A 25,660-nucleotide genomic window follows, 5' to 3' on the forward strand; every position below is an offset into this window, starting at 1 on the left:
TGCTGGGACACTGAAAGGTTTGATTCATCAACAATACATTTTAATTATTTTATTTGGCCTACTTCCTGAGATTGTTTTAGTATCTTCCTTTAAAAAAATAAGTATATGCAAATGTATGTATGTATGTATATATGATGTATGTATGTCTACATCCATCCATCCGTCCATCCATCCATCCATCCAACCATCTACGTATCTATCTGTCAACCTTCAAGAATCCTTTTTCTGCTTGTCTTTCCAGCTGCCATAGAAACGGAGAGGGGGAGAATAATTGGGCTTTGTGGGGGGAAGGGTGCTGGAAGTTTAAGTTGGTGAAATGTAAAAGTTGGGATGTTTTCTTGACTATGCTTACTTGCTTACTGCACAGACCTAGCCTCTTATCTAAGGCCAACCATCTTGACGTTTGAAACACCGCCTGAAGATGTCCCACATGACATTATACACATCTCAGATTGGATGGCCAGTTTGAACGATTGGGGGTGGGAACATGGGCATAACTTTCTATATGTGATTTTCACGCCTATTGCCTCAGATCTTGTATTTTTCTGATGCTACCAGTTCAATTTTCAGTAAAAAGTCCTTTTCTCTATAACAATGGAGTCTAAGGCTTTTTTTCTTGGTTTTTGAATGAACCCTCACCTGAAATTATCTATCCATCTATCCATCTATCATATCTATCATCTCTCTATCCATCCATCCATCCAATCTATTATATCTATCATCTATCTACCTATCATTTATCTATGTATCTAATCTATCCATCCATCTAATCGATTATAACTATCATCTATTTATCTATCATCTGTTTATCCATCCATCCATCTAATCTATCATATCTATCATCTATCCATCGTATCTATCATCTATCTATCCATCCATCCACCTATCCACCCATCCATCCATCCATCCAATCTATCATATCATCAATCCTATCTATCCATCCATCCATCCATCCATTTAATCTATCATGTCTGTCTGTCTGTCTGTCTGTCTGTCTGTCTGTCTCTAGAGTGTATATGTATGTTATCCAAATATTTAATTGATTCAGAGATAGGACCTGTATGCCTCTATTCCTTATCATTTGTTTCCGCCAGGATACTTATGAGAATTTAAAAATGAGCTACTTCCTGTGTTCTTGGATACAATCTGCTCAAATACTAATGGAATGCCCTCACAGTACAGAAATCCAGAATTTTCGAAGAAAAACACGGAAACAACGCAGCCCACTTGACTCAAGAAATTTACAAAATATGGGGGAATTTGTTGGTTTTGCCAATATCACCAAGCCGCTACTTTTAAACTTGTCGGGTGGATTACAACAGATGATAGATGGTCATTCTTTGTTCAATGGTGCTTCAAAAGATACAGGAGATTCTCGACTTATGATAATTGGGCCCCAAAGTTCTGTTGTTAAGTGATACATTTGTTAAGTGAGTTTTGTCCCATGTTACAGCCAGTTGTTAAGTGAATCATGGCAGTTGATAAGTTAGTAACATGGTTGTTAAGTGAATCTGGCTTCACCATTGATTTTGCTCATCAAAAGTTTGCCAAAAGTGATCCAATGACCCAGCAGCAGTCCATCTGAATTTTGACTCACACCATCATGACAATACTACAAAGGTTGTAAGTGCAAAATGTGGTCGTAAGTCACTTTTTTCAGTGCCGTTGTAACTTTGAATGGTCCCTAAAGGAACTGTGATAAGTTAAGGACTACCTGTACACTGTACTTGTTTTAGATATGGACCGAAAGATTCATCGGGATTATGGAAGGTTAATGCCATTTAAACAAGGAACAAGCCGTGTTCCTTCTCTGCTAACCACTTCTTCTTCTGATACTTTTCAGGTTCCTCTCACTAAATTGTGATTATTAGAAATTAACCAGATTCTCTAAAAAGGGGAAGGACTATTTGTTCCTTGAATTCTAATGTGATATTTAAAACATGGAGGAGGAGAAGAAGGGGAGAAGGAAGAAGAGGAAAATACATTTACTTAGCTGTTAACTCTTTTGTATCTCCAACTGCAAGTGCCGCATCCAAGTGCATGCAAGTACTGTTTGGAGCAATCACCAAACCCGTAGTGGAACAGGTAGGATCCCACTGCTGCCTAGGAACAGGTGATCAAAATTCAGATGCTTGGCCACTGGTTCGTATTTATGACGGTTGCAGTGTCCTGGGATCACGTGATCCCTTTTTTGGGGGGGTGACCTTCTGACAAGCAAAGGAAGCCGGTTTCCCCTCACAAATCAGGTTACTAACTCGTCAACTGCAGTGGTTAACTTAACAGTTGTGGGAAGAAAAGCCGTAAAATGGGGGGGGAAGCTCACTTCACAAACGCCTCACTTTTTAACCACAGAAATTCTAGCCTCCATTGTAGCCACAGGTCGAGGAATCCCTACATTGGAGACACGCACAAAGCTTCGCTGCTTGCTAAGCCCAGAATCTTGAAGACATTTTTTAATGGGTCGCTATCCAATGAGTATACAACAGAGGAATGTCTTTGAATGTTTGAGATGGTCACATTGAGGCTAGGAAAACACTGAAAGGATGAAAGGATAGTAGGAATAACAAAAAACAAAGTTCAATCGATGGAAGAACACAGGATATCCAGCCCTTGAAAAATATCAACAAACTGTGATGTCAGGTCTATCCTAAACATTTGCTCTCAATTTGAGCTCGTGAACAAGACAAAACCAATCGTATGCAAGAAGAAATCAGCACGAGGCCTTTGTCGGCAGATACCAACCTACGGGATGGGCAAAATAAACAAAGAACCACCTCAGAATGTAGTGAAAATAACAAAGGCAATAAAATGAAACAAGGCAGTAAGAATTTTGTAATGGGTCCACCCAGTGGTGGGATTTAACAGGTGTAACAACTGGTTCGGTGAGCGCACACTTTCCACGCACGCACTCTGTTTGAAAATAGCAAGAAAGCTTACCTCGTTCTACAGCCCCAGTGAGTAACAACAGCTGAAGCATGACAATCTTCACTGCCACGCCGATCAGCTGGGCTTCAAACAAAGGATATAGGACAGCATAGCGCAGGAGGCAGGTACAGTGGTGGGATTCTGTGGGTGTGGCTTGATGGGTGCGGCAGGGGAAGGATACTGTAAAATCCCCATTCCTGCCCCAACTCGCTAACCTGCTTTCCAGCTCCGTTCTCCTGTGCAGGGCAACCAAAGAAGACCCAGCTGATCAACTGGGACTTGGGAGGCAGAGAATAGAAGGGAGGTGGTATTTGCTGGTTCTCTGGTTCTCTGAACCACTCAAAATTTCCACTACCGGTTCTCCAGAACTGGTCAGAACCTGCTGAATACCACCTCTGGGCAGGTGGATGGTACTGGTTCGCCCAAACCGGTCCCTACTGGCTGAATCCCACCCCTGGGTCCACCAAACAATCAGGACAGAGCACAGTATCTTCTGAGCAAAGCAGCCACATGATAGAAAAGTCCTTCAAGCATCAACGTGCATAAAATGCAAAAACCACAAATGTCTGTGGAAGTCGACTAACAAGAAAACGAACCTGCATCCGAGGGAATATCAGAATTCCTCCACCTTTTTCCCTCAAAAGGCCATCTTGGCTGCGTTTGTCACTCAAAAGACCTTGTGGACCTTTTAACAGGAAGCATGAACCAACATTTGTAAGATTTGCAACATTTCTGGGAAGAAATGTTTCGTGTTAAGCAATTCTTTTACCTGATAACAGTTAAAATGGACTTGCAGTCTACTGGTTGGGCCCAATAAGGTAAATGTAAAGGTTCCCCTCATGCATATGTGCTAGTCATTGCTGGCTCCAGGGTGCAGTGCTCATCTCCGTTACCGAAGAGCCAGTACTGTCTGAAGACGTCTCCGTGGTCATGTGGCCGGCATGACTAAATGCCAAAAGTGCATGGAACACTGTTACCTTCCCACCAAAGGGGTCCCTATTTTTCTACTTGCATTTTTACGTGCTTTCGAACTGCTAGGTTGGCAGAAGCTGGGACAAGGAACGGGAGCTCACTCTATTATGCTGCGCTAGGGATTCAAACCGCCAAACTGCTGACCTTTCTGATCAACAAGCTCAGAGTCTTAGCCACTGAGCTACCACATCCCTTAGTTGGGCCCAATACTCTCAATCAAATCCCGCTCGATTAACCTGCTTTTTTGTAGAATAAAGTCAGTGGTATGGTTTCTTCTCTGGGTTTATCTGAATCCGAATGATGAAATTTGTAATCATCATACTCTTTTGTATCTCCAATCCAATTTAAAACTCTTTTGTCGTATTTAGTTTAAATTTGGAACATTAGACAGATCGTCATTATATTTAGGAAACCGAGGATGCAAAATTTGTTCTAAAGATTCCCACAATTGCTTGTACTCAGCTAGCTATTGCTTTCATATATTTCATATATTTATCAATCGTGAAATTTGTTGTCATCCAAGGACAATTGCTGTGCATTTAAATGTATCTGTGCATTTAAGAAAAACACCGGAACAAGGAACATGAATGGATGGATGCATATAACATACAGTTAGAAACAGACAAGATTACTTGGGCTAAGATTGTTAGATTTCCCCCTTCTGGAGAGTGTATGATAGCTTGGAATATATGTTTTGCTTTTTTTTTTTTACATTGTTTTGTTTTGTTTGCATTGTTGTTATTTTTTGTTATTGCAAGTTGGGAAGCCATATAAATTGAGTAAACAAATGTAAATAATTTTTAAAAAGGTATATATGGTGCTGATGTGCCGAGATTCAAGAACCTGGAAGAAAAGATTTCCCGTAATCACTGAAGACAACCTTTATGCTTAATATTTAACCATATTTGGAAACCTGGTGTGAAAAAGAATAACAAGATTTATTTCCCATGTTGTTCCCAATTAGTTCATGTTTTCCTTTTTCTCTCTCTTTATAATTCTATTCTATTGTATTCTATTTTGTTCTATTGGTTCTGTGTTTGTGTGTGTGTGTGTGTGTGTATCTGTATTTGTGTATGTTCCAGCATAACTTTGGAACACCTTGAGCAATTTCAACCAAACTTGGTACACAGATTACTTACTCTCTGGAAACAAATATTGTGGGGGTAGGACATCCCTAATACCCCTCTGTGTGTGTGTTCTGTTAAGGTACAGCCTGTTATGCCTTAAAATGCCTTCTACCGTACTGCCTTAAAATGGCTTCTACTGTTCAATACTGTGGAGTTGTCATAGTAACGGCTTCATAGTACTCCATAAGGGGGCTCTCTCTGGAACGTGGGAAAATCCAACACTAGAAATTACATTTGTATCAGGGCTTTTCCTGTCTAATACAGGATTAGAATAAATAAGTACCCGGGCAACACCGGGTTATTGACTACTTATTAATTTAAAAGGGCTGTGAGACCCCTCTCTCTCATACACTGTATTTAGGGCAGGGGTACCAAGCGAGGTGTTATCATCCCATAACATAGCAGGGTGAAGCCAGGGTGCATGTGAGAGACCCTCCATCTTGGGCCTAGCCAGGCTCCCATGTTGTTCAGAGTAAAGAAACGCAAAAGTTTTCCCTGGATGGCTGGTTGCAAATAAATCAGAATATAAAGTGAATAATGGCTGCCTTCTCGTCATGCATTTATTGGTTAGGAATTCAAGACAAAATTTCAACGGAAAGTCTTAAAACCTGGGTATCTTGTTGAATAAAATTACACTGGGGGTGGTGGTGGAAAAGTAGATAAAAGGGATGTAATTCTGGTGAAAGGAAGCAGAGATAATTCAAACATTTGCAACTGACTATACAACTGCTTCTTAACTCCGTTCACCCAGATAACCCTGGCCCATGCTGAAATGCCATGTTGTAATTCAATAATATTTGGAAACTCATACTTTATTGACAAAGGTGATTTTTTGACAAAGGCAATTGTACTTTCTTGTAGAGTTTTTTTCCCCTCGAAAATATTTTGCTTCTCATCAAAGAAACTTCTTCAATTCTTCAGAACTGATGAAGCTTCTTGGAATGAAAAGTGAAACATTTTCAAGGGCGGAAAAAAAGCCACAAGAAAGTCCAGTTGCTTTTTTGGAAAAGCACCTTTGGGACACCCATGTCCAGAGTCACACATTAATATCTGATGAAAAGATAGCTGAACAATTTGATTCAAGATCTTGAGCAACACACCCTTTTGTGACCGCACCATTCCCAAAAATCAAACCATTGATCCAACCTAATTCCTATCAAAATATCAATAAAAATTAGGGAGTTATTAACAACTGACATTATTGACTGACTGCTCTTTAGAAGGCCAGGTCTTGAAGATGAAACTCAAAAGACCTTGGCCACCTCATGAGAAGGAAGGACTCACTGGAGAAGAGCCTAATGCTGGGAACGATTGAGGGCAAATGAAGAAGAAGGGGACGGCAGAGAATGAGGTGGCTGGATGGAGTCACTGCAGAAGTTGGTGTGATCTTAAATGGACTCCAGAAGATGGTAAAGGGCAGGAAGGCCTGAAGGAACATTGTCCATGGGGTCCCGATGGGTCAGACATGACTTCACGATTAATAGCAACTGACATTAGATGTTGTTTCTTGCTAAACAAAACCAAGCGGCCGCTTCCAGAGTTAAAGTAAGATTTGATTTTAAAAAACGGAGTCTTCTAAATCCTACAGACAGCGGTAGGCAGAGCAAATACAGTGGTGAAGTAGTAGCTGCTACAAAACTGGATTTTGACTTAATTTGGTCAGTGGAGGAAGAAACTGGCAGTTCTGTTTTAATATCATTGTTTACGAAATGAAGGAAAGAAGCATCAAATGTTACTGCTCTTTGTTTATGATTTGATTATTTGTACATACAAACATACATACATACATAGAGGGAGGGAGGGAGGGACACACACTCTCAGGCAGGAAAACTGAGGATGCCAAACTCTGAGCAGAGATCCTGGGAAAGGTGTCCGAATAACAGAATAACACTTAGATGGGACCTTGGGGTGAACCCTATACCATTTCAGAGGAATGGCTGTCCAGTCTTTTCTTAAAAACCTCCAGTGTTGGAGCATCCACAACTTCTGGAGACAGGCAGTTCCACTGGTTAATTGTTCTCACTGTCAGGAAGTTTCTCCTAAGTTTTAGGTTGCTTCTCTCTTTGTTCACCTTCCATCCATTGCTTCTTGTTTGCCTTCTGGTACAGCCCCTTAGAAGCCTGTTGACTATCACACTCATGCGCAAAGCACGTGAGCCATTTCCTCCTTCCAGTGGTGCATGAAAGTACATGTATAGTATGTAGATAATAAAGTCAAAAAAAATGGTGAACAACGTTTTTACAGAACTATAAGGTTGAGGGTGGCAAGGAATGCCTGGGAGGGGAGGGGCCAGGCAAGGCAGCCCTTGACATGAGTGACATTGTTGGCCACTCCCACCCAGTCACATGACCACCAAGCACGCCCACCCAGCCACATGATCACCAAGCCACGCCCACTAAATAAACCATGCCCACAGAACCAGTAGTAAAAAAAATTTGAATCCCACCTCTCTCTCTCTCTGTCACACACACATACACACAAACAAACCTTCAGAAAAACCTAAACGGGGTGACTATTTGAGAATCTTCCTAACCCCACAAGATTCTCTTAAATTCAGTGAAATTTTATTTTAAGAAGTTCTACCTTATCCACCGTAGCCTATTGTTTTCACGGACATTTGCCTTCCCATTTTGAATGTTGTTTGATGTTGTCTTCTGCGTGGTTTTGGCTGTACGGAGTAATTCAGAGGAAAAAAGGGGTGATCCACAAGACATTGAGGGGGCATTCCACTGTCTCCCATCTGGTAAGGGAGAACATTATATATATGAGCATCCAGGAATCTGGACTGGTGAGCTCCATTCCACGCCAAGCACGCAGTACAGAATTTCAATCTACATGAATAATTTGGCAAAATATTACACACCAATTGCAAGGGAAAATGTGAAACTAAACTGCCAGGAATTATAGCCAAGTGATTAGGAGGATGGTTTCTCAAATTCTTTTCCTCGGAACAACAGCCCTCAGAGGACAAATTAATTCAATGGACAATGGCAAGCATCCAGAAACGAGCATCGCACGTTTTCACACAGCCAGCAGGACTTCTTCTGACTTAACAGTCAAATACTTCAAGCAGAATCCGTCTCTTCCCTTCCTCATCCACGAAGAACAAAGGTCTTCAACCTTGGCAAGTTTAAGACTCATGGGCTTCAATTCCCAGAATCCCTGAGCTAACATGACCAGAGGAGGAATTCTGGGCATTGAAGTCCACAAGTCTTATAGCTGTCAAGTTTGAAGACCCCTGACGTAGAATGTCACATTACTTTGAAAAAAACAACAACAACCTGTTTGCAGTCTCTCATTTCTTTCTGGGTTCAACAACTTTCAGATTACTATCCTTTCTACAACATCTGTTTGGATAATTTCCCAAGTTATCATCTTTCCGATATTTTGAGTCTTTTTCCTCTTTCTAATTAAGACTTGGTGATGCAGCGTATGCCTACAAGATTCTTCTGTTGCTAGTCCTTTTTGCAGTATTGTAGATGAGGGCTCTTTTTTTTTTTTAACACCACTGTAGTTGGTCTCCAACTGAATAGATATTAAACATACCACAATCCTCACTTTCATAGGTCTGGTCCCTCAAGTGCACGGATCTCCACACTTGGCAAGTTTAAGACTACCTCCCAAATCCACAATCACCCCAAATCTCGTTGGGGAATTGGGAAAGGCTAGAGATATCTCTGCACAGCCTGGTCGTTATAGACCACCAATGAACAACGAAGAGATGCAGCTGGATTAAATGGCAGATCCGGGTAGGGGGATAGCAAACTTCAATTATTTTATTTGTTTTGTCAAAGACTACCTAGATCAGTCTATGATAATTAACACGGGAAAGTATGAGGAAACGGTTCAGGTAGAGGACTTATCTTGACTACCTTATATTATTGTTTGAATGTACTCCACGAATTAAAAGTTTATTTTATAAACTTTATAAAAAGGGCAGGTGCTTTGTTCCTCAACCATATGGTTGTTCATGAAAGGATTGTAGGTATAGGAAATCATTTAAGCGTAAGAGAAGAAGGGGCAGAAGCTGGGAGCGGGTGGCGTTTAAGAGTGATCAGCCTAGAATCCCAGTGTCATGCCCATTGGAATCTGACTCAGAGGGGGAAGCCAAACAGCTGACAGGGAGTGGGAGTGTGGCTCTGTTGGCTGTGGAAGAAACTGGGGAAGGGCAAAGTCCGGCTGGGCAGAGCAGGGGAGAGGGAGAGCAAGGGAGAGGGAGTTCAGAAGATGACTCAGGGCCACCTCTTCTTCATCTTAGGGCACGCAGGGGAGGAACGGAGAAGAGAGCAACATGGGTTGCATGGCTTACGGGGGAGGAAAGGGCCCTGATTCCCTTAATTAGCTGCAGCTGGAAACAGTGTAAAAAGGGAATTTGCACACAGCAAGATGTTGGGGGCAAACGTGAATTTATCTTGTATCGTGGTGGCTTATCTGTTTCTGGTGTCTTCCCAACTGTGTGAGTTTTGTCGTGCTTTCAAGTCTGGAATTCCTTTTCCTGCCCTGTCAAGCTAATTACTTCAGTTTGGCTTGTTTGGATTTTTAGTTATAGTTTTGTGTGTATACCTTGTTTTGGATTGAACTTTCTACATTCAAAGGCTGTTCCTGGGAGAGTTTTTCTCCAGCCAGAAGGTAACCTGGACATCAGGAGCAAAATTGGAGATAATAAAGGGACCCTTATTGCTTATTTGACTGTGTTGCCTCTGTGCCATGCTCCAGGTCTTCACACCCTGCGTAGCTCCAAGTGAACTTAGTCCAGCCTTCCTTGAATTCCACTGACCCTTCTCTAACCCCAAGCAGATGCATACCCTTACTAGAGAAGATTCCTGTCCAAAGGCGTGAGTAGAAATAAATCAGTTTAATTGGCGCTTCATGTGTGGACCTGATCTTTCCCACATGACATGAACAGATTTATAGCCAACAGATTCATGATGAATGTTTGGGATTTTTATTTTAGATAACAGGAAGAATTAAATTCCGGTATGAGTTGCAAATGAAAACTCCTTTAAAGAAGCCGTCTTCAGTACAATAAATAAAGCGTGTTAAATTCTCCCATTTGATCTTAAGATATAACATACTTTTACAAAATAGCTATTCAGTCCCCTGTATCTTCCATGTCCTGGAGAAAAATAAATGAATGAATAAATAAGTAATACACATTTGGATTTGAAGCTGTATTTGAAGGTTTTTCTGACATTAGATCTCCAAGAATGTATTGTACAGGATAACCTACACAAACTATCACTGCAAGTCCATGTAGGCAGTGTATTTTAGGGATCCTATCAAGAGTTGCAATTAAATACTATTTAATATACACAATTCCTGTCACTGAAAGCCTGCAAAAATAGTATTTTAAGGGGTCCTATCGACGATCTGTAATCAAATCCGATTTAATCTCAATAGGATTTAACTTTTTTTAAAAAAAATGATTCGAATATTATGCTTGACCCAAACGAGAGAGGAAGGCGATTCTCCTTCCATCTTTAAAGCCCTCCGAACGGCTTTAATTCGATGAACCCAAAAGGACACACAACCTGGCTGAAAGTAACATGCAAAAAATCAATTACTCATCTTTCCCGTGAGTCACGTCTAAATATCCAGTCTTGGCTGACAGCTGTAAGTAGCTAAATCAGAATAATCTAGCAATTGATTCAGCTTTTAGGGAGGCTTAGAGGAATCCCAGGAGAAAAGGGGAAAACAGCTCATCGCCGTTGAAAGCCTAACTACCCCAAGACTGGTATGACTTCTGTCGTTCAGGAATATGAGCTTGAATACGGCCAATTGATATAGAGGATCTTGGACCACGACCCCTGGAGAAACCCGCCGAAGCAGCACATTCAGCTTCTCAAAACCAGCTGGGGTTGAGAGAAAGAGGGAAGGGGAGAGGGGGGGGGGTGTTGCTGCAGGCAAATGTTTTGGCTCCTGCATAAGACAGGCTTCAACAGATCCTGGAGAAAGCAGGTGCCTGGACACACGTCGTTTCCTGGCAGAGTTGGGAGAAAGTGTGAGGACAAGGATTACCGTATTTTTCAGATTATAAAACGCTCTGGATTATAAGATGCACCTAGCTTTTGCGGAGGAAAACAAGAAGAAAAAAAAAATCTGCATGTGCCTCCCAGCAACTTGCCTCCCTTGCAGCAAACAGCAAAAACCCCGGTCAGCTTCAGCGCATCCGGATTAGCATAAGCAGCTGATTGTCGGTTGGATCGGCCTTCCGACAATTGGCTGTTTGAGGCTGCAGGGAGTGCCATCGCCTATTGCCACCTCCGTGGGCCCCATTTTTGGCCTCCGCATCCCGTTCCCGACCTCCGTGGGCCCCGTTTTTGGACTGTTTCAGGCAGCAGGGATCAGAACGGGTTGAAAATGGGGCACACAGAGGACGAAAATGAGATGTGCGAAGGCGGCAATAGGTGATGGCGATCCCTGCAGCCTGAAACAGCTGATTGTCGGGAGGCCAATCCAACCGACAATCAGCTGCTTGTGCCAAATCCGGCTGTGCTGAAGCTGACCAGGCTTTTTGCTGTTTGCCGCAAGGGAGGCAAATTGTTGGGAGCAGAGGCCAAAGGGTGGGGGGTCAGCGGGGCTTCGGCAACATTCACGGTATATGACAGACATTTCCACCCACTTTTCGGGGGCAAAAAAGTACATCTTATAGACCGAAAGATACGGTAAATTGCATTTTAGTCAATTGCATTTAGAAAATGAAGAATAGGTCATGAGGTATTTCCCTCTCTCCCCTCCCCTCCCCGTCTTTTTGGTGCTAATTTCATTTCCCAAAAATAAAACAGGTTTTGCTGACTTTTAAGCTTGCAAAAAACAACCACCCCCCTCTAAACCTCGATACTTGATCTTATCTGTGTGTCTCGTGTTTTTGTGTGTGCGGGCACATGCGCCTTTATCACATCATTTACGGTTTTCTATACCTCTATACCCTAAAATGAACAGCTCAGTTCACCAGACATAATCCAGAAGGCATTAGAGGGAAGCTTTGCTACCATTTTTCACGATCGTTCAATTTGGAAAAATTAAATATTGTTCAATGCTTTTCTTCAAGTATTGCAGACAAAATTATACGGTGAAAGATTCGTTGACTGAATGACAGATTATAATTTACTGGGGGAAAAAAAATTCCTTTCCACCTTTTTATGGCACAAAGGTACCAGAGGTCTAAAGTTAATCCGTTTCCTCCTTTCGTCCTGCACTTAATACAGCATGCATTAAAGAAAAAAAGATTTTGATTTTTGATTTGCACTACATCCAGCTATCTCGGCTTAAAATACAACAGCAACCAGCTGTGAAAAGGTGGTGCACAACAGCCTTTGGCGAGGTTACTAGGGAAGAGCTGCATATTCAATGCTTTGCAAAACCATCATTGTTAAACTGTTAATTGGGTGAAAGGAATTGCGTGGCCTTATTATTATCAGCATCCATTGAAAAGTCCGGTGACTTTGGAGGCTTACGAAGAGCCAGTGGCGAAGAGGAAAATCTGAAGAAGAGGCATAACTTTCAGAGTCGACAAATCAGCAAGGACAGCCTGGAAAGAAAAGGAGAAACGATAATATTTCATAAAAGTGAAGGTCAGCGAGTAACTTACTACTTCATAAATGCACATAGTCATTTTTCTGCTTTGACGGAAAACCGTCTGTGGAGATTCTCAAGTTGTCCAGGTCATGGTTGTGCCAAAGGTGCTTTTTTTCAAAAGCCCACTGGACTTTCTGGTTTCTCTTTGATGACGTTTCACTTCTTAGACAAGAAGCTTCTTCAGTTCTGACTGAATGAGGGAGGATGGAAGGATTTATACTCCTTGTCGCCATCTGGTCGTTAGCACTCTTTCTGAGAGTCGTTGAGGCCACTTGGAAATTCATCTGTGCCTTCGGAGTCACCTGAGTACCCACACCCACTGCACTATTCAGGTGACCCTGAGGGTGCAGATAAACCTCCAAGTGGCCTCAACGACTCTCAGATTACCAGATGATTCAGTGATGGGATTCAAAAAAATGTACTGCTGGTTTGTGAGCGTGGCTTGGTGGGTGTGGCTTGGTGGGCGTGGCACGGGAAGGATACTGCAAAATCTCCATTCCTTCCCCACCCCACTAACCTGCTTTCCAGCTCCGTTCTCCTGGGCAGGGCAACAAAAGAAGACCCAGCCAATCAGCTGGGACTCAGAAGGCGGAGAATAGATGGGGGCGGGGCCAATCAGAGGAGGGATTTGCTGGTTCTCTGAACTACTCAATATTTCCGCTACCGGTTCTCCAGGACTGGTCAGAACTTGCTGAATACCACCTCTGACTGCAAGGAATATAAATCCTTTCATTCTCCACTATTCAGTTAGAACTGAAGAAGCTTCTTGGATGAGAAAAGCGAAAAAAACAGAAGTCCAGTTGACTTTTGAAAAAAGCAACTTTGGGTCTACTGAAAAGCCTTTCACTTTAATCAAGCTGATTGAAAAAGTGGCCGAACACAGACACTGTGAACAAGTAACCTGTTTTTTAAATTTTATTTTGGGATTTAGACCTCGTTCTAATATGTGTGGCCTCACTGGTGCTGAAGGGAGTCTAAAATTTCACCTTGTACTTAAAAATAATTGTGTGTTAAGAATCCTTATCCGGCTTGGGTTAAATTATAACTCTTATAAATCTGTGATTTTAATTAGGCTTCATCCTCATGCCCTTTCATTTTCAAAGTAGCTATTTAATTACTTTAAAAAAACATCTTACTTGAAAATAACACATGGCTTGATGCTACCAACTTAAGAAAATGCTGTTGGAAGTATTACTAGTTCGGACAGAAAGGCAGTGCACAGAGTGATGGGGATGGCAAAAAGGATTATTGGAAGTTCACTTCCTTCTATCTGGGGCAGGGGTCTTCAAACTTGGCAAGCTTAAAACTTGTGGTCTTCAACTCCCCGAATTCCTCCTCCGGTCATGTTAGCTCAGGAATTCTGGGAGTTGAAGTCCACAAGTCTTAAGCTTGCCAAGTTTGAAGACCTTTGTAAGAGAAGATAAAGTCATGGGGTTGTCCGGTTAGATAGACCATTGAGTTTAAACATTAATGTCAGTTTGCATCTAGTTGCTTTCTGGATTTCACCTCTGCCTCTTGTTAAAATGTTTAAAGCAGGGTTGTCCAATCTTGGCCCCTTTTAAGATTTGAGAGCTTATTTGCAAGTTGAAATCCACAAATCCGTACGGCTGGCTGAGGAATTCTGAGAACTGAAGTCCACAAGTTTTAAATTGGCTCAGGCTGGACTCAAGCAGGGGGCCTTCAAACTTGACAGCTTTAAGGCTTGTGGGCTTCAACTCCCAGAATTCCTCCTCCAGTCATGTTAGCTCAGAAATTCTGGGAGATGAAGTCCACAAGTCTTAAACTTGCCAAGTTTGAAGACCCTTGATCCAGGACATGGCATATAAGTGTATCCTGACAATTTATATTGACTCTTTCCTAATATGATTTGATTGCTTATTGTACTCTATGACTATTATTAAGTGCTGTACCTTAGGATTCTTGACTTTTGATGAATGTATTTTCTTTTATGTACACTGAGAGAGAGCACTTGCACCAAGACAAATTCCTTTTGTGTCCAATCACACTTGGCCAATAAAGAATTCAGTTCAGTTCAATATTTATCCAATGTGAGTAAATGTTGATTACGTTTTCAATGGAAAGATATAATTGCTTAGGGCTACCCGAAGGCGCTTCTTAGATGAGAAACAAAATGTTTGCAATAAAAAAAGAAAATCCCTAAAGCCCAACTGCCTTTTAGACAAAGCTTTTGGAACAACCATGACCTGGATGACTGAAAATCTCCATAGACATCAGGTCTCTTTCAAATTCCAGAAAAGTTGGTTAAGACAGAAGCAAACTATATTATCTACTCAACGGTAAATGTGTTTAACAGCTGTCAAATTCAAACGTCATGGTCTGTTATCATTTCTCAGTGGGAAAAGTTGGATTTAACACTCTGGCATGTGTTCAGGGGTAGCTATCAAAGCCATGAAATACTCCAAGTTGAAAGGAATATTCTCTGGGTAATGACGGGATGCGAGACTGAAAGACATATTAATCTGCCATCTCTACTGAGATATGGGCTGCCTGCTTCCATTTTGCTGGTAGAAATGAACGTTCATCTCCAAAATGGCAAAAAAAAGGCCATCCATTTCATAGCTGTCTAAAGAATCAAGTCTTTCCTTTCATCTGAGTTAAGTAACGATGATCATTTTGGGGGAATTAAATGCAAGCAGATACTTTGGAAATCTCCTTTTCCCCCCAAGGTTTTTTGTCCAACAATCGAAGCACAGGTTTTATATTTGAGCAATTTGATATTTTGCTTGAGAGAGAATAAAAAAAAAATCACTGGTGAAAACTATGATGTTTAAAGTTTTGACTCAAAAAATTCCAGATAAGTGGCTCGTATTATTTTACACTGGTATTAGAAGAAAAATGATTCTGTTGTTCCGGTGGAAATTTGAGAATGAAATAAATATTCTAATCCAATACTGCCATCAAATTCATACGGATTGTAAAAAAAATCAAGCACTATATGAGAACCTAGATTGATATCCGCGGTTTTAGCAAAAAACACAGAGGCATGAGAGTTCTTCTGGAACGCTGCTTTAACATGAGAATCAAGATGTGGTTAACAGCTGGCACTGAATAAAACCTGGAAGTAGCTTTATACTCATATTAGCTTCGACCAGTTGTTAGTAATTAAATAAGATGGTACAGTAGGCTGAATAAGATTCAGTGATCTATAAATATTTGCTCTAATCTTATTGATGTAAAACTCCCCTGAACTATCCCGTTTCCCCCAAAATAGACCTACCCTGAAAGTAAGTCCTAGCTTGATTTTTACATGTGTGCCCAATATAAGCCCTATACCCCAAAATAAGCCCTAATTAAGATCCTGCCCATTCCAGAGTGCACGGATAACAATTAAGCTGGGGTAGGGATGTCGGGGTGGAGCTGCCCTATTACTTACCTTTGGACAGTTGTAACCAGGCCTCACACAACACCTGCCTCGCTGGCCCATTTTGTCTGCAGCTGGCAAGGCTTTCCTGAAGGCCTCTGGAGCTAATAACAAAGCTCTGGATCGATCTGGAGCTCTGTTATTTTCTGCAGAGGCCTTCAGGAAAGCCGTGCTGGCCACAGAAGTTCCTGAAGGCCTCTGACAGTGAAAAGGAGGCCGAGGGTGATGCACGCAAGTGAGGTTAATCAGTGGATGACATCCCCCCAAAATAAGACCTGGTGCCTTTTTTGGTGGCAAAAAAAAAACCATGACAGGGTCTTATTTTTGGGGAAAGACGATATTAATATGGTGCTGTAAATCAATACAAAATATTCCAGTTTTGTTTGTTCTGATTTAGGTAAGACATATATTAGAGCTACATGAAGTTGCCAAGCACATATTATTTTGTAAGAATAAGAAACAGCAACATATGGTAGCATCAAATCACCGATAGCCTTCTGATTGCAGGGCATGTGATTTTTCCTGTAAAATGTTGCATTGTTCTGTGTTTCTCACAAGTGAAAAGACTTCTCAAAAGAACAGAAAATGCTATACTAGTGGTAGGTTATCGCTCACCTTGTTACAACTTTCTGTAATAAAAATAGGAAATGACATTTGACACCATCAAACCCAAAAACTATTCTGGAGGCCTGTTTGAAAAATTGTTAAGGTTCATTAAATGTTTGGCTTTGCAAAAATTAATCAACGGGGAACTGGATTTAATGTGAGAGGACATTAAACTTCATGATATACTAAAGAATGCATAATGGACTTCCGGTTTGAAGGGCTTCGGCGACAGACAGGAATCCGTGATCATGCGCGGTTTCTGCCTGGGCTCGCCGCTGGAGCGCCCCAAGCCGGCTGGTTTCAGGGCTAAGCCACCCTGTAGAGGTGGTGAAGAAGGGGGAGACTGCCGCAGGGTCGAGGAGAGCCGCATCTCTGCTCAGCTGGTCAAACTCCCTTTCCCAAAGGCGGTAGGAGCGGTGGTCAGAAATGGCCACCTCAAAGAAGCACTCAACCGGAAAAGAATGCACAGGAGGAAGATAAGAAGTGAAAGTTTTGGCTGACCAGGCTAAGTTGAAAAAGCAATAACTAAGGTACCCTGGAATTTAAATTTTACAAGAAATAACATCGCTCCCAAAGAAGAGTCGGAAGCAGCGAAAGAAAGTGAAAAGGGAAAGGTTTGGCTTTTTGTTTTCTTCCCTCTCCTTCCTTATATTGACAATTAAGAATAAGAAATTGGAAAAATCTGCTTTGGCATCAATAGGCAATTAAGCTGAAAGTATAACTAAATGCCAAAGGGACAATAAAGATTTCTGGACATTAAAAACTTTTTTTTCTATAAGCAGGAAGGGAGAGAAAAAGAATAAGGGCAGGATCTGGAAGAGGGAGGAGACTGCCTGGACTTTAAAAGAATCTAAAGTAAAATTTCAATAAGACTTCTAAAAGATACATTTTAACTGAAACTTTGCAACTAAATAGTAACCCCAGGAAGAGAAAGTGGGAAAAAAAGAAAGAGCAAAAAGAAACAGTTTGTGTGTATTTGGATTACTTGGTGACTTTTGGACTTTTGAATCAATCGGGTGGCTGTTTAAAATTTTTTACAATGGCATCACTTTTCGAAGAATTGAAAATGGAACTTAAAAAATACAAAGAAGATGCACAAGAAGGGAAGGGTTTCTTTGGCTTCGTTTTTCAATTCTTAGAAATGAAGATTTGGAACTATGAGAAACAACAAGAAAAGACTGCAAAACAAGAAGACTGGGACAAAGAGGAAGCCATCTTTAAAGAACAAGTAACTCTATGTGGGGAAGAAAAAGGAAAGGGGGGAAAGAGGATGGAGAATTTAAGACTTAAAAAAACAACCAAAGAAAAGAAAAATAATTCGAAAAATAAGTATGATACTGGAAAACAACAGAAAAGGGGAATACAGAAGAGGGAAGTAGAGGTAGAGAGACAAAGGGGTAAAAAGGGGAGGGAGAAGAAGAGAGGGAAGAAGGAAAGGAAAAGAAGTTACAAAGGTCTGGAGCAAGATATAGAGAAACAGGACCTATTTAGAGATAATGGGTGAAAACTTAACTGGAAGGGGGATTCTGTAAAGGTACATGAGATTGTGTTGTTATATTTGAAATAGAAATAACTTTAGAAAATTGGAAACAACATATGATTAGAATATAGAATGGTTAGTGTAACTTAGTGAAATGTCTGTGAATAAAGTAAATGAAATAAAATAAATGAGAAAACTGAATTAGGAAGGAATGGGAACACTTTAATTGAATGTTTTATAAAATATAAGTGAAGAGGAGGGGAATTGATTATGGAAAGTTAATAATTGTTCCCATAGAGGTATGATATTTAATTGAAAAGTAACGTGAAAAATCTTGACTTTAATGAATATTAATATTAATGATAGAACTGAATTGGAATGGAATGGTTTTTTAATTATATATATTTATAATTTTTCTTTTTTTTCTTTAAGAATACTGTGTGTAGTTTGAATGTACCAAACAGAATCCGAATGGAAGCTATGTATTATATTGAGTGTTATAACTTTAGGGAAAAGATATAAAGGCGTCATACTCCAATCAGTAACTACAGGAGAAATTTTGTTTAATGAGAAAAGATAATAGACAATTGAAACAAGATAGACAAAAAATATAAATATAATGATTTGAATTGAGATGAAATAAATATAATAAAATTGAGGAAATTAAAAGAGGGGAGAAGCTATGTAGAAAATATAAAATTTTAATAAGATATGGAATAGAAAATAAAAATGAATCTGAAATTGTGTCTGCACGAAGAAATGTAACCCGGGATTATGCTGCTTTAAAAAAAGATGTTTTAATTGTGTTTCTTTTCTTTTTGTGAAAACTCAAATAAAATTTACCAAAAAAAAAAAAAGAATGCATAACTTGCTGCTAATTATTACTGTATATAAAACGTATGCAGAACCAAATACTTTTCAAGAACCGAGAAGATCAGGATTATACACCAGATGGGAACATTAAACATGATATTCTTTTTAGTATTTATAATCACAAAATACAATTGACGCCTAGGAGTTTCCAAACGAAGCATTTCTTTATATCAACAATAAAGAGGTCATGTTCTAAAGGAGGTTCTGATTTTCAATGAAATCATTTTGGTTTACAGTATTCTTAAGTAAACAATTATGAATTCATTCCAAAGCAAAACAAATTTCCTAGGGCCACTTTAAAGAGATAAATGCTATTTATTATTTCATTTATTTGATTTCTACCATGGTTTCTTTTTTTCCCTACCAAGAAGCTACTCAAAGTAAACAATGAAAAAAATAATAGGATAGCTATCAAAACAAAATGCTGGTTACTGCACTGTGGCCAGCTGTTTTTGTTATGCTTTAACAGATAATCAGAGTTGGAAGGGACCTTGTAGGTCATCTAGTCCAACCCCCTGCCCAAGCAGGAGATCCTACACCATTTCTGACAAATGACAGTCCAGTCTCTTCTTGAAAGCCTCCAGTGATGAAGCTCCTACAACTTCTGAAGGCAACTTCTGTTCCATCAATTGACTGTTCTCACTGTCAGAAACTTTCTCCTTATTTCTAGGTTGAATCTCTCCTTGTTCAGTTTCTACCCATTATTCCTTGTCTGGCCTACAAGCGCTTTAGAAAATAGCTCGACTCCTTTCTCCTCTCTGTGGCAGCCCCTCAAATATTGGAACACTGCTATTCTGTCTCCCCTGGTCCTTCTCTTCACTAGACTAGCCAGGCCCAGTTCCTGCAACCGTTCATATCTTTTAGCCTCCAGTCCCCTAATCATCCTGGTTGCTCTTCTCTGCACTCTTTCTAGAGTCTCAGCATCTTTTTTATACTGTGGTGAACAAAACTGGATGCAGTACTCTAGGTGTGCTTTTACTAAGGCTTTATAGAGTGGTATTAGAACCTCACTTGATCTTGATTGTATCCCTCTGTTAATGCAACTTAGGATTGCTTTGGCTTTTTTGGTGGCTGCTGCACACTGCTGGCTCCTATTTAACTGGTTGTCCACGAAGACTCCAAGATCCCTCTCACAGTTTTGGTTAAAGGCTTCTCAAACTGACCAGTCCCTGTTACAAATGGGTAATTTGTCCGAGTTTCTGAATAGTTATGTAAGAAGATGAAAAAGAAAGGCTGGAGGGAAAGGGGGGAAATTCATGTTAAGGATGGATGTGGAAGAAATATAAAATAAATGTAACTCATAACAAAGTCACAGTTCCAAGCATAACTTAGCTGGGAAGAAAACTCATTGAATCCTCGAATGCTTTATATGGAATGTGATAGGCACAAGAGAGAACAAAATATTCCTGAAAATAAAAATAGCTACAGTAAGCTTATTTGTGGCAACTCTCTTTTAGCTATGTTTGATTATTCTCTGCAGGACTCTGCAGATTTTATTAAAGGAGACAGCAAGCAGGTTGAAAAATCCAAGTAGAACTGGGAGGTTAAAAAAAAAATACATCGAAGGTTTACAACCCAAATTAATTATTTTTTTTTCTTTCAACAGTTGAGAAGAGTCTTTTTTTTTTTTAATGAATTGCAACCTGCATTTTTCACATCTCCTGAACTTCTTCCAGGGTAAAAAATTTCAGCTGAGAGCCTGACACCGCAAAGCTATGTGCCCATGAAGCTCAAATTACTCCGGTTGGCAAGACGTCAAAAAAAATTATTTCCATAGTTCTACAACTGGAAACTTATCCTTACTTCAGCTGCGGCTAGTGATGTCACCTCCATTAGATTCCCTGCTCGGAAAGCAAACACAGCAGCTGCCAGCACTGAAAAATAAATAAATAAAAGAATGTGCAGCATTTAGACTGGCGGCCATACTAATTAGTTGTTAACGATACTTTTGGTCTAGTTATTCTTGAGTCCCCTTCAATGGTCTTCTGGCTTGGTAAGGGATTGCCAATTTGTGAGGGCCGGACAAAAGCCATGGGAAAGTATTGAAAGAGAGATTCAACATTCACCGGGGACGTATAATCCGAGTTTTCTCTAACAGTATTTGGCTTAGGAAGTTCTACCCATGCATTTGCCTACTTGTTTAATTTGGGAAAGTCCACTCCCGTGGATTGCTTTGATGCCTGTTATCCCACTGCTCCTATTTTGAGGCAAGAGAGAACGAGGGAAAGGGGGGGGGTGTAGCAGCTGCAGCCCCCCTTCAATGTAAAAAGGAACTTGCAACGGAAGGATTGATTGGCTCACAATTAATGTTAGGTATGATTTACCCATAGTACCATCCACAGGCCTGAGGAGCGAGTGCTTAGCCTTCCTACTGAAGAACAGGGGAAATGAAAAAGAAATACGAATAAATTCCCAAATGGATTTGGGTCCTGTCTCTCTAAATGGATAATAAAACAAATGCAGTGGTAAAGCAATAACGCTCATCTCAATTGTTTATGCGGAGTATTTATCCATCTATTTATCTATCAATCTACACATACACACACACACACACACTCAACAAGTTAGCAAAAATGAACCAGTGAAGGAAGAGAGGGAGGAAGGAAAAAAGGGGAGGGAGGAAGGAAGGAAGGAAAGGAGGAGGAAAAAGAGAGAGGGAGGGAGGAAGAAAAAGGGTGGGAGTGAGAAAGGAAGGAAAGAAGGAAGGAAAAGAGGGAGGGAAGGAGGAAGGGAGGAAGGAAAAAGGGTGGGAGAAAGGAAGGAAGGAAGGAAGGAAGGAAGGAAGGAAGGAAGGAAGGAAGGAAGGAAGGAAGGAAGGAAGGAAGGAAAAAGAGGGAGGGAAGGAGGAAGAGAGGAAGGAAAAAGGGTGGGAAGAAGAAGGAATGAAGGAAAGAAGGAAGGAAAAGGAGGGAGGGAGGGAGGGATGGAGGAAGGAAGGTAAAAGGGTGGGAGAGAGGAAGGAAGGAAGGAAAAAGAGGGAGGGAAGGAGGAAGAGAGGAAGGAAAAAGGGTGGGAAGAAAAAGGAAGGAAGGAAAGAAGGAAGGAAAAGGAGGGAGGGAGGGAGGGAGGGAGGGAGGGAGGGAGGAAGGAAGGAAGGAAGGAAGGAAGGAAGGAAGGAAGGAAGGAAGGAAGGAAGGAAGGAAGGAAGGACAAATCAGTGGTTCATTAATGCTGATTTGGTATGAAGCTGTCCAATAATTTTATCTTTTGGCAAAAGCCACTGAGACAGTCAAAGTACGCTAATCAACAAACAGTTCATTTTGACTCTGCTGAAATTACAGAGGTCCTGCAAGCCAAGCCCGTTTGTGGTTCTAGTTGCAGAAAGTCTGCTTAATCATAGTGATACACTCCCAGATTCCACAAAGCGGCGATTTCCAGATTTCTGCAGGGGCCAAAGAAAACCCGCCGGCACAATAAAGCCATTTCTCACATGAGCAGACCGTTTGCCTTTTTCTGGTGGAAATGGCAGGGCAAAATGATCAAAGATCAAAAAGATCTTTCTCTTTCCATTCGATTCCATTTTTTTCCCCCAGAAAAACAAGAGTTTTGCCGCTGCCTACCAAGGGGACGAAGGTGGTTGTTTTTTTTTTCCTTTTTCTTTCTTTCGGGGAGGCATCACACACTTTTCAGTCATTCTGTACCCAAACGCATGCCCCCCCCCTTTTTTTTACAAAAATTTAGAATTTCCATCTACGAACACTAAGAACTCCCATCCCCTAAACATTACCAGCCAAAATTTCCAGAGTGTTGTATCCCAAAATTCTGTCCCACAAGAACAGCAGCTGATCAGTAGCCAAGTATCCAGAGAACGCTCGGACCATCCATTTAAATGATATTCTTAGCCTGAAAAATAGTGAAAAAAACACACAATTTTTTTTTACTCTTAAGAGCGGGGTGGGTTTCAAAACCTTTTGAAGTGGGTGGGCATTTATTTATTTATTTGATTTGTCAATCACTTACAAGATAATAGGTATAAGTATATACATAGCTATGAATACATGAAATGGGTACACGTAAGAAAAATAAAAGAAACAATCGGACAGGGGCGGTAGGCACATGGGTGCGCTTATGCACGCTCCCTACAGACCTCTTAGGAAAGGGGTGAGGTCAATAGTAGACAGTCTCAGGTTAAAGTTTTTGGGGTTTGGGGAAGAAACTACAGAGTCAGGTAGAGTATTCCAGACAGTGACCTCTCTGTTGCTGAAGTCGTATTTCCTGCAATCAAGTTTGGTGCGGTTAACCTTGAGTTTGTATCTATTGTGTGCTCTTGGGTTGTTATGGTTGAAGCTGAAGTATTTATTGACAGGTTAAGTTGTTGCAATGTATGATTTTATATACTATACTTAGATCAGACCAAAGACGACGTAATTCAAGGTTTTCTAAGTCTAGAATTTCAAGTCTGGTGGCATAAGGTATTCTGCAACAAGTAGAGGAGTGGAGAACTCTTCTTGGCCTAGTTGGCCTCCTGCACCAGCCTCGCCTAGGAGCAAAAAAGGCGCCGTGGGGGGAGGGAGCATTTTTGTCCTCCCCCGGGCTCCAGAGGGTTTCCTTGAGCCTCCAGGACGGCGAAAACGGCCTCCCCCAGGCTCCAGGGCCTCTCTGGATGCCGGAAATGGGACCGTTCCGGCCTTCTGGAACATCTAGGAGGCCTGTTTTTTGACCCGCCCTGAGGATCCACACAGGCCCTGCACTTACCTGTGATCCAAAACGGGTCACGCTGGGACTTCAGGGAGGGATGGGGTGGGCGGGGCCAGCCAGGGGTGAGATTTGCCGGTTCGCTGAACTGGCCATAAAATTAATGTATAAAAGAGGAAGCTGTGCACAGCAGGCTGTTGGGAGCAAATGTGAATTTATCTTGTATTGTTGTGGTTTATCTGTGTTCCTCGCATCTTCCCAACTGTGTGAGTTTTGCCATGCTTTCAAGTCTGAAATTCCTTCTTCTGCCCTGTCAAGCTAATTACTTCAGTTTGGTTTGTTTGGATTTTAAGTTACAGTTTGTGTGTACCTTGTTTTGGACTGAATTTTCTATAGTTAAAGACTGTTCCTGGGAGAGTTTTTCTCCAGCTGAAGGTAACCTGGACATTGGGGGCAAAGTTGGAGATAATAAAGAGACTCTTATTGCTTATTTGACTGTTTATTTGATAATAAAGGGACTCTTATTGCTTATTTGACTCTTATTGCTTATTTGACTGACATGCCTTTGTGCCATGCCCCGACTGTACAACTGGTGTAAACAGATGCAGGAACTTTTTAACGATTAAAAGAAGGGGGGAAAAAAGAAAAGACTAGATGCCTCAAATTAATACATTTATGTTTCACTTGAAAGGACGATACTTACGGCTGTGCTCCAATTTCTCGAAGATGATAGAACAGCTGTGGGAGATGGCTCTGAAGGAGATTCTCAAACAGAAGACATAGCGATACAATCCCCTTTTAAACAAGGAAGGAAGGATTAAAAAAAGACACCCTCAAAATACATCTCTTAATGCTGGTTTTAAAACACTAGAAATATTCAATATAGAAAACAGCTTGTTACATTTTTAAAGCAGCGATAAGTAAAGACGGTATTCGCGTGTTGCAAGAAATCGGCTTACAAGTCTATGACAATAGTAGTTTTGCTTAAAACTGTTCTGGCAGGACTTGCCAGGTACAGTCAGGGGTGGACTTCAAAAATTTCAGCAGCTGGTTCTCTGCCCGATTGCTGGGTGGGTGTGGCCTAGTTGGCCTCCTGCACCACACGGGTGGTGGTGGTTGCCTTCCTTGGGCTCCGGAGGCTTTCATCGAGCCTCCTGTTGTGGTTCGCCGGCATCCGGTGCAGACAGGAGTGGAATTGGACAGTGAGGAAGAAAGGGGACCAGTCAGGGAGTCTGGAGAGAATTCGGACGAGGGTCCTGCATCCTATGCAGAGATGGGGCCAGGACCATCTGGGAGTGGTGTGCTGACTCCGGAGCCTTTGGAGTCTGGCAGCAGCAAGGTAGAGGACCCAGGGGAGCCTGTTCCCAGTGCGCATGTGCGCAGAACTGCTAGAAGGCAAGAGCAGCTGAGACAAAAGGGGCGACTCTGGAGTCAGGCTGGGAGGTGATAGCCCCTCCCATAAGGGATAAAAGTCAGACCTAAATGACGAAACTTTTGCAGGAAGCAAAGCAGTTTGATCAGTTTTGAGTCATCCTCAAGCTCTGTGTACTTCGGTTGTTGTTTTTTCTTGTACTTCGGTTGGTTTCTTTTTTAGTTCATTTGATACTTCAGTTTTTGGCAGCATTCCACAGAACTGAAAGGCGCGTGCTTTTCTTGGGGACTGTTTAAGATTAGGTTCGGCTGGGAATGAAAACAATTCCCAGCATTGTAATAAAATAGGGTTCGTTTTTAAAACAAGTTTGTGATTAATTACGCTTGACGAAGAACACCTCCGGGAGGGTGTTCCCTCACCCTCCCTGAGGCTCTACGTGGGTCCTATACTTGGCATCCAAAATGGACTGCAGGGGGACTCCTGGGAGAGGAGGGATGGGCGGGGCCAGCCAGGGATGGGATTTCCTGGTCCGCCGAACCGATAATTAAAAATGATAAAATTAGTTACCGGTTTGCCCGAACCAGGGTGAACCGGTAGCAGCCCACCCCTGGGTACAATAATCTTCAACAACATTCATTCAGGGACTGTCTGAAGTTACCACAACACTGAAAAAGGTGACCTCTGTACCAGGTTTCACACTTACCGACCAA

The 25,660-nt window shown here is 41.4% G+C and overlaps 1 protein-coding gene across 4 annotated transcripts in view; it reads right to left on the bottom strand.

Annotated features, from left to right (window-relative positions):
* Nucleotides 1-9,949: 9,949 nt before the first annotated feature.
* The window catches only part of TBC1D19 (TBC1 domain family member 19), a 69,722-nt gene continuing 54,011 nt past the window's right edge, over nt 9,950-25,660 (bottom strand). For 3 of the 4 annotated variants that reach the window (XM_087936588.1, XM_087936590.1, XM_087936589.1), the window contains exons 18-22: nt 24,282-24,373; nt 22,671-22,786; nt 20,747-20,817; nt 12,482-12,555; nt 9,950-10,140 (exon numbers count right to left, since the gene is read on the bottom strand). In XM_087936588.1, coding sequence (XP_087792714.1) covers nt 10,113-10,140; nt 12,482-12,555; nt 20,747-20,817; nt 22,671-22,786; nt 24,282-24,373 — 381 coding nt within the window. In that variant the 3' untranslated portion in view covers nt 9,950-10,112. Of the gene's footprint in view, nt 12,556-20,746; nt 20,818-22,670; nt 22,787-24,281; nt 24,374-25,660 lie in introns of all 4 variants that reach the window. The other variant, XM_026699871.2, reaches the window with a different exon arrangement.

The sequence above is a fragment of the Pseudonaja textilis genome, chromosome 6, assembly GCF_049901715.1.
Source record: "Pseudonaja textilis isolate UNSWEBS1 chromosome 6, rPseTex1.2, whole genome shotgun sequence".
NCBI lineage: Eukaryota > Metazoa > Chordata > Lepidosauria > Squamata > Elapidae > Pseudonaja > Pseudonaja textilis.